Genomic DNA, 9725 nt, shown 5'->3' with positions numbered 1-9725 from the left:
AGCCCTACATGGGTTCGAACAAGAGGACGTCCAAAAAATATGCTAGGTTCAAAGTTGGACAAACAGATTGCAAATGCCTCAAAGAAGAAGAAAACAAAAGCTCTAAGCGAGGTAAAAGTGATGTTCTTTAAATAGGTGGTAATTGAGTTTAATTATGTTGTTAATAGTTTTGCAAATATGTGAGTTTATAATTTTCAGTTAAACCTTTTTGATGCTGCATCAGTAGTGCAAGCAAATTCCAGCCAATATCACAGACATGTTATAAATTATCAGTTCAGGGATCCTGCAGCAGCGGATAGGTTTTTGGGTGTATAGTTACAGGATATTGGTGTAACTTTCCATTTTTTTGGTGTATTTCTGAATTCTCTTGTGTTTGATATTTTAATTTTATATTTTTTCAGATGCTGCTGTTTATGTTAGAAATTAGTGTTTTGTTTAGTTTTTAGGGTTTAGGGTTTAGGGTGTAGGGGTTTAGGGTTTAGGATTTGTTTAGGTTTTAGGGTTTCGGGTTAGGGTTTTAGGGTTTAGGGTTTATGGTTTTATGGTTTATGGGTTTAGGGTTTAGGGTTTGGGGTTTAGGGTTTAGGGGTTTAGGATTTAAGGTTTAGGGTTTGAGATTTAGGGTTTTAGGGGTTTAGGGTTTTAGGGTTTTGGGTTTATGGTTTTGGAGTTTAGGGTTTTAGGGTATATATTTGGGTGTATACGGGTTACATTTGGGTGCATAATTAAAGTAATTGGGTGTATTAGTTGGTTTGGTATTGTTTTCCTTTATTTTTTTTGTACTTGTAATTTACAGCTTTTGAATACAGCACAGACAGATTATTTATGCAAACAAATTTTATAATTCAATTGCATTAAATATTCACAAAATTTACAAGTGTTCAAACTATTTCAAGACTAGATAACACTGAAATTAATCATTGTCACTCTCCATATCATATGAATTTACTTGACAATATGGACTATGCAAAACTGCAGATGGCTTGGACAATCTCATTTCTTCATTTCCCCTAATCGCTGTATCTCTGTCACAATTCATCACATGAAAAAGAATTTGGGAACCAAATTCAACTCTGAAGTGGTCCACCTCCGCCTACAGTTTGAAAAAAATATTCTTTTAATCAACTCTGTTAATTTAGAAAAGTAATAGAGAGTTATATAGTTTTAAAGATAATTACCTGAGTCCAATTGTCCCACTCATACTTCCTGTTTTTAACGTTTTGAGGCTGAATTATTTCAAGTCATTTCATTATATAAATAGCACAATCATATCTAAAAAGCAAAAAACAAATTAGCAATTTAATACAGGACAGTATGAGAAAACACAATTTTCAGAGTGAAAGATTTATACGGTGTTTATTGGCTTGAAATGTCAATTTATGGAGGTTCAATTTCACGATCTTTTTTCTTGAGAGGTACTCCCCCAGCATATACCCTAATTCTTGAAATCACGTACCCAAAAAATAAAAAACAAAACAAAATATAAGAAAGAATAAATCTAATTAATGAATATACCTAAAGAATCACAATGTACACCTTACTTTGAATTGAAATACACCCAAATTTTAAAATGCAAAAAACATAATCAACTTACAATAAATTTATTTAGCTTCATTTTGGCTTTGGAGGGACACTCCTTGTGATATGGGACAAGTATATAAAATTTTTTCTTTCTTACATCAACCACCTATAACCACTAATGCTCTGAATAGCAAACAGGTGCAAAAATCTGAAGCATGTCCACACTGAACAGTGTTTTAGTTTAATTCGCACATAACCAAAAAATTGTGATAAGAAGTTTTAGAAACGAAAACTTACATATGGATGTGATGCTAATTTTGTCAGGTCCAAAAAGGGTATAAGCATTGGGTAGTCTTCAACCTTAAATGGCTTTTTGGATTTTGGCTGTAAAAACTTCCTATCTAGATGATTTCCAATGGCCATATTCTGCAGCATTTGTGAAACACCAAAAGAAATCTTTTCATGCACCCAAAAGATAACAAAATAAACCCAAATTTTATTACATAACACCTTACCACAATATTAGGCGGGAGACAGTAAATTTCTTCCTGGAATCTTTTAATATTTTCTTGGTTCAGGATCAGGCACATAGCAGTGACAATCTAGAAAAATAAAATAGCCAAATTAATTACATCAATCAATATGGCAGTCACATGTCATAATATAATCAATAATCTTATTCTAATCTTACGTCAGCTTCGACATATGAAGTAGCTTTTAGAGATGCAAAGTGGACTCTTGACAACACCAATGGTTGTTGGGCATTGAGTGTACAAACTAGATCATACTCATCAGTACTTCCGTCTCCGTATGTCCTTATACGTATGGCCCAGAGGTAGCATTTTTCTTTCATTTTGGCAGACATTAAATTGCTCCTTGCAGGAGTTTTAAACTTGTCAAAAATATGGCCCACAGTCTGCTTTTCAGTTGGGGAACTTTTACCCTCTGCAGAATCCAGTGCTGTCTTTACTCCACCCTTTGTAATTTTTTCCACCAGCTCATCTAATTCTTCTATTAGTACTGTGGTTTGTGGACTTTTTCCCACCTGAGATTTTGGTTGCCCTTGCCCCTCTTGGCTCTGTGTTTCTTCTTGGCTTGAATCAGTGAAGCCAAGGCTGAATGATGACAACGGACATTCTCTAGGTACGTAGGATGCTACCCGGACCATCATCAATAGTGCAGCAGCAGTGGCTTCGGGGGCTGGATCACTGTGTGTTGACATATATCGTACCATAAGAATAAGAATAGATGAATGATATCAAAAACTAATTTATATTGTGCTGAACTTACATTTTAGATGGAGCTGGTGGCACCTTCGGTGTGCTTTCATCTACTTTCTGGGGTTGTGGAGTGCTGCAAGGTTAGAAAAAACGAATCAAATTATAAAAGAAATCAACTACAGCTCAATTTTCAAGATATATACCCAAATAAGAAAACAATATACCCAAACAATAACTAAATACACCCGAATATTATTCCTCACCTCTCTGTTGGGGGGATGGTTCGATTGGTACCACAGGACTTGCTGATGTTGTCTAGGATGAAGCAGGCATAGTTGAATTGGAACTCTAAACAAGAAAAAAATAAAATGTTAAGAAAGCCCTTTAAAATAGATTATTAGAAGGTTGAAATTTAGTGGTAAAACTTACATATTAAGCGGTTGAGAGGGTAGTTGAAAAACGACTATCTGTTATTGAGCTGGGTCACTGACCAATTCTTCTTCCCGACTCAACCTGAAATCCACCCAAATAAGAAAACCATGCACCCAAATAATAACCAAATACACCCAGAAAGGCTCTTTTTTTTTTAGAACTTACGTAGTTTCAGATTTTTTTTTCTGCCTTTTTTTCTTGAATAAAATATTAATGGGCTCTTTGTTCTAAAAAATATATACAGAATTACAAGAATATGGTAAAAAAAGAATTTAGAAACTGGTATAAGAAAAAGAAATTACATGCAATCCAAAGGTTTGTTTACACTGCTTTGATCCGTTTGTCCTTGAAACAAAGGATTAGTCTCGTTTGCTAAGTTCACCTCCGGCATTCTAAGTATAGAATAAATATCATTCAGTAAAAAATACTATTTAGTTAAATCAGGATATCAAAATTCTATCAATTAAAGCAAGAATAATAATCAACAACCAAAACACCTTAAAAAAGATAATATACACCCAAATTCAACATACCCCTGTGCAACAGCCTCTTCATTTGTTTTCTTCTTTTTTGATTGTCTAAAAAATTCTTCTATTGTTTTAGTTCCAATTTCAGTTCTGACAGTACATTCAAAAGTACATGTTAACAAAATATAGTTTTGATTATAGAGTGTAAGATAGCTTTAGAAAGTATCTTACCCATCATAGGAATGAATTTCTTCTTCTGAAGACAAATCTTCAATTATGTGCTTTCTTTTTTTGGATTGCATCCTGATTAATAAAAAAATTATGAATCAGACAAATATAACAATATTGATGATGAGATACTCTCGAAAACAGTGCATACCTTTTGGTTGGAGTGTGCATTTTTTTTCTTTGATTTTTGTTTTTTAATTGCCAATGATTCTTCACTCCTGAAATTAAATGAGAAACCCTCTATTAATACGTTAAATTTTGATAGAAACAGGAAAGAAATTGATGATAATTTCAGAATCTTACTCATCATTGGATTCACTTTTGCTTTCTGAACTGGAATCCTCTAAAATCTACTTCCTCTTTCTGGATTCCATTCTGGAAAGCAAACAATCATTAAGAAAAAACACCCTAAAACTAACAAAATGCATCCAAAAATATTACTTACTTTTTGGCCGTCATTTTGGGTTGTTTCCTTCTAGGTTCCTCTGAGTCTTTTTTCGACTCAGACTTAGAAGAAAAATCAACTTCAGTCTCTGATGGATCACTCTCAGAAATGAACTTGGCTTTTTTTGTTGTTTTTCTCTTTTCTTCTTTCTTTTCTTTTTTTTCATTTTTTTCAATTTCTTTTTGGTTTCTGCCATCTTGATAATGCCTTGAAACAGTAGAAATGTTAGTTTACATCATCTACATAAATAAAACACATCCAAATTAGAGAAGGTATTCTGTTCACTTACCATATGACCATCTATCTCTGCTCTCATCCTTACAACCAGCTGCTCTCTATTCCAGTTGCTAACCCAGGGTAGTCCAGGATTTTCTTCTCTTTTCTTGTCCTTGTTTTTTGCTAGATAGAAATTGTAACAGCCCAGACCACCCGCTAGCATGATATTGTCCGCTTTGGTACGCAAGGCCTCATGGTTTTGCCTTTGACGATAGGGATGATAGCCGAAGCCCCCCACACTCACTCGTCAAAATGTGTCATACTAGGGAGAGGTATCCACACCCTTATAAGGTATGCTTCGTTCCCCTCCCCAATCGATGTGGGACCTTATAATCCACCCTCTAAGGGAGCCCAGCGCCCTCACTGGCACATCGATCCGAGTTTCGGCTCTGATACCATCTGTAATATCCCAGACCACGCACTAGCAAGATATTGTCCGCCTTGGCACACAAGGCCCCACGGTTTTGCCTTTGACGATAGGGATGATAGCCAATGCCCCCCACACTCACTCGTCAAAACGCGTCATGTTAGGAAGAGGTATTCACACTCTTATAAGGCATGCTTCGTTCCCCTCCCCAACCAATATGGGACCTTACAATCCACTCCCCTAAGGGAGTCCAGCGCCCTCGCTGGCACATCGATCCGAGCTCCGGCTCTGATACCATCTGCAACAGTCCAGACCACCCGCTAGCACGATATTGTCTGCTTTGGCGCACAAGGCCTCACGGTTTTACCTTTGACTATAGGGTTGATAGCCGAAGCCCCCCACACTCACTCGTCAAAATGCATCATGCTAGGGAAAGGTATCCACACCCTTATAAGGCATACTTCGTTCCCCTCCCCAACCAATGTGGGACCTTACAGAAATATATTATCCTCAAGACATAGAGGCATCCGTCGATTGATTTTTTCTTTTTCAGACGGTAATTTGTTATGCCTTTGATGATGAAATTCAACACATGGGCTCCCTAGTTTCCCTCCGTTATTTTTTCCATCTCAAAAATTGGAGCTATGTGCACGGGAGATACTTTGTTTATTGTAGTTGGCAACAAGAACGCCATCTGAATATAGAGGATAAAAATCCTCTTAAACATAAGGCGATCTTATTCGTTTTCAAAACCGATACCCATCATGTCATCGGTCAGATTCTTTAGAGTGTTGCCCTGGAACCTTCTAAAAATCAGTTTGTTCTCTTTAGAAAGATTCTTATAACTCACTTTATGAAGAAATAGATCTCCTACAAAAAAGAAAATAATTTATTACTTGAAATACACCCAAATATCACTCATATACACCTAAATTTATTACTTGATTTCATGAGATCAGAATAAGATATTACGAAGAATATATTGCAGATAATAGAAGTATAGAGGTTTTCTGTAATGAGCTACCTAATGCATTGAAGCCAAGGGCAACCCCTATTGTTTTGGGTTTAACTTTAAAGGAACCATAGCTTGTTTCCAGTGTTTTTTTTCCCAATTTAAAGTAGTTAGCCAACTCCTTTAATAGTTTGTGAGGCACATTCATTGGCGGGATGTGCATGAGTCCACCAAAACCTAATTCACGAACGATCACTTTCTTTGGCTCGCTCATCTTTTCAAATTTTACACTCAATAGTCTGGTGCCACACTTCAAGTCTTTGGTTTGCTGTAAACAAAGCAAAATTAAGGTCACTTAAATAACCTATATTTGTATTAGGAAAAATTGACTTGTTCTAAGATATCAATATGTGCTTACATTGTATTTTTATCCACCTTGGTTCTTGGTTGTCATTTTTACTACAAGGTGAAAGAAATACTGTCAATAGATAAAAAATGCACCCAAATACCAGAGATATATACCTAAATATCAGCCACGTGCACCCAAATACCAGCCTCTATATCCAAACAAAACATGCATAAAATGACACTACAAGGTCAAGCACAATTAGAACAGCACTAGTTACACTTCAATACTCTTAATATACCTCTACTTTTTGTTGGATTACATGACATTATATGAGTTCAGAATGATATTTAAGTTTAAAATGCCACTAGAAGCACCAGTCACATTCAAAGTCTGACATATACTCCCAGAAATGCGCCATACAAAGTTTATATGTATACAAACCTACTTAAAAAACATCCAAACATGCACAAAATAGAGTTTATATGTATACACCCAAAAATTATTTCACTAGAAGTACGTAAAACAGCGTGAACGACTTGAAGAGTTTCATCAGAACAGTAATATGAGATCTAAACTAAGAATAGTGAAACAGAGAGAGAAATACGACGATATAGTGCTTTGAGTTCGAAATCAAAAACAGAAATGTGAAAAACCTATAAGAAAAATAAAACAATACCTTGAATAATGTTTGTTCATTCTTTTTTGTGCTTTTTGATAGAGATTTGTATGTTTTTTTCTTGATTTCTTCTACTTTTTGAAAGGAGTTGGACGGTTTCTTCAGAGCTTTGTTTGGTTTCGAACGTGGCTTGAATCTCGAGGGTTTGGGTATTGATTGGGGAAGAAGAGGAAGAGTCTCTCATAATGAGCACGCTTTGGAAAAATGAAACGGTTGAGTAACGCGCGTGGTTTTTACGCTCAAGTGTGGGGAGTATGGTGCGTGTTGTTTTTGTTGGACTTAGGCCAACTTGTAGAAGTTGTAAGCCAAAAAGACATGTATGTGTAGCAGGTCTGTGAAAAATATTGCATTCTGTTATTCAATTAAATCTTTTCTTCAATGGTACTTCAAATAATGAGCACAAAAAATAATTATTTTAATTTCTAAGATTATTATAATATTAATGTAGTTATCTTATACTCTAAGGACATGTTTAAGAGTATAATAATAATTTTTAAAGGTTTTGATGGATCTAATATTTATCTTTATTGTTTGTGTATTTTAAATTTCTTTAATTATAAATTTTGATATTTAAAATTATTTGTGAATTTTTAATAATAAATTATGGACAATTTATCATAAAAAATTTTAAATTTTATTAGTTTAAAAAAATTATATATTTAAAATTATATATTAAATTTTTAATAATTTTATTTTATATTTAATTAAACCGGTTGAACTCTAATTAAATTCCGGTTAGACCTCTGAACTATTGAACAAATCTGTCCGTTAATTCATTGACCAATTTAGTTTTTGCAAACTTGATATTATACAAAATATGAAAATATCATTTAGTAATTTTAATAGAATATTTTTTATGTGTTCTTAAAATATGTTCTTAATAAAACACATATTATTACTTATATTAGCAATGACCTTTATAATACAATAATACATAAATTTCCAAATAATTTATTACTTTAAATTCTTAAATCATTCCTTTAAACGCTAACTATTTTAATACTTTAAAACTATATTACTGAGAACGTTACATATATTGGAAACAAAGGCAACTTGTTACTCGATATCCACCATTAAACAAGGTGAACTCTCATATTTACAATAATGTTCAAGAAACAATAATGTTATGAGCTTTTTTTTTTTCAAAATTATTTCCCAACGATCTCACTGAATTTGAAACCTTTTCTTAACCTCCAACACAAAGTCAAAGACCTTGAATGGATCAGGAAGGGTCTTCGAAACACTCTCCCTCATGTTGCATCTTCTGACCCATTCCATGAACTTGGGACATTCTTCCTCCACACTAAATTTGCATAACTTCTCATAAGTGTAAAATCTGCATGTGATTGGTATCAATGCAATATCCAAAAGGGCAAAATGGTCACCTCCAAAATAAGGCTTTTCTCCAAGTTCATTTTCCAGCAGTTTCAAACACTCCACAAACTCTCTCTTTGCAGCATCTTGGTCTTCTCCCTTGTTAGCCCACAACTTCTTGCCACAGGTAGTTGTCTGCATTAACCAATTTTCACATCGAATAAATCTTTCTCATAACTGTCATAAAAATAAGAGTAAATTATGTTTTGGTTCCTTAAGTTTTGTTCAAATTTTAATTTTATCTTTAACACCTAACACGTCCTAACATAATTTAACTGGTAAAATTATTTGATCCAATTAAAATTTTCAAAATCAATTGATTTATTTAAAATGATATCAAAAGATTTTATTTATCTTAATACCGAAAATTAAAATCAAACCCTCACCTTAGTTTTCTACTTTAGAGTGTTTGATTCAAACTCTATATATAGTGCTTTAGCAATACTGTTTCATCAATTCATATATATATATGACTTATTTAATAAGAGTAAGAGAGAATGGTAACTAACCTTTTTGTCAAAGAAATCAATCCAAAACCTGGCTTTGGCTCTGTAGTAAGGATCAGCAGAGAACAACTGCTGTTCTTGCTTCCAAACCTCATCAATGTATTCAAGAATGATGAGGGACTCACAAATGGGCTTGCCATTGTGTATGAGCACTGGAACTTTCTTGTAAATTGGATTTGACTCGAGGAGTAATTCACTCTTGTTTTTATCTTCAAATACATCTCTCTCTTCCTTGTATTGGAATTCAATTCCTTTCTCTAACAAGGCAATCTTCACCCTCATAACATAAGGGCTGGTCCAGAATCCCAAAAGAACTACCTCTTCCATTTTCTTATTTATTTATTTTTTTTGGTGCAGAGAAAATGAAGTAGAAGTACTAATTAAGTACACAGTTGTTTTAGTTGATTTTTTTTTTTTATCATTTTATAGCACTACTATACATTGTGACAATAATGTTCTTAAAGTATATGAGTAGTTGACAAGAAAACAATAATTTATATGTGATTGATACAGTTCACTGTTTTAGCTAATAATTAATGAGTTATGCTACGTGTACATCAAAATCAAGCACTAATATAAAATACATGCTAGAATACAAATACACATTGAAAATAAATTAAACTATACAGATATTTATACACAAATACATTTGTGACTTATTTTAATGACTAATTTTCGTGTACAAATAACATTTTTGATAATTAATTAACGAGAAATTTAAACACGAAGCCAGATTAAGACAGTATATAAATAAATACACTAAGCTTTCAATGTCCAAGCTAAGATAGTTTCCTAGCTTTTCTAGTCTGATCTCATCACCGACTAACTAATTGTTTACTTTCCCTTTGTTGAAGAAAAGTAGGATTCGAATTCTTCAAGGATTTAAAACTAATTGTTTTATAGTGCTCGATC

At 33.6% G+C, this 9725-nt stretch overlaps 1 protein-coding gene across 1 annotated transcript; it reads right to left on the bottom strand.

Moving 5' to 3' along the window:
- Positions 1 to 7912: 7912 nt before the first annotated feature.
- On the bottom strand, positions 7913 to 9196 carry LOC130941739 (probable glutathione S-transferase parC). Its single transcript, XM_057870317.1, has 2 exons — positions 8817 to 9196; positions 7913 to 8442 (listed from the first exon to the last, which is right to left on the bottom strand). Exons 1-2 carry the CDS (start codon positions 9138 to 9140, stop codon positions 8098 to 8100), a joined length of 669 nt encoding a protein of 222 aa, XP_057726300.1. The 5' UTR covers positions 9141 to 9196; the 3' UTR covers positions 7913 to 8097.
- Positions 9197 to 9725: the final 529 nt, after the last annotated feature.

The sequence above is a fragment of the Arachis stenosperma genome, chromosome 7 (assembly GCF_014773155.1).
Source record: "Arachis stenosperma cultivar V10309 chromosome 7, arast.V10309.gnm1.PFL2, whole genome shotgun sequence".
Taxonomy (NCBI): Eukaryota; Viridiplantae; Streptophyta; class Magnoliopsida; order Fabales; family Fabaceae; genus Arachis; species Arachis stenosperma.
Note: the sequence above shows the minus strand (reverse complement) of the source record. Positions and strands in the feature narration are given on the sequence as shown.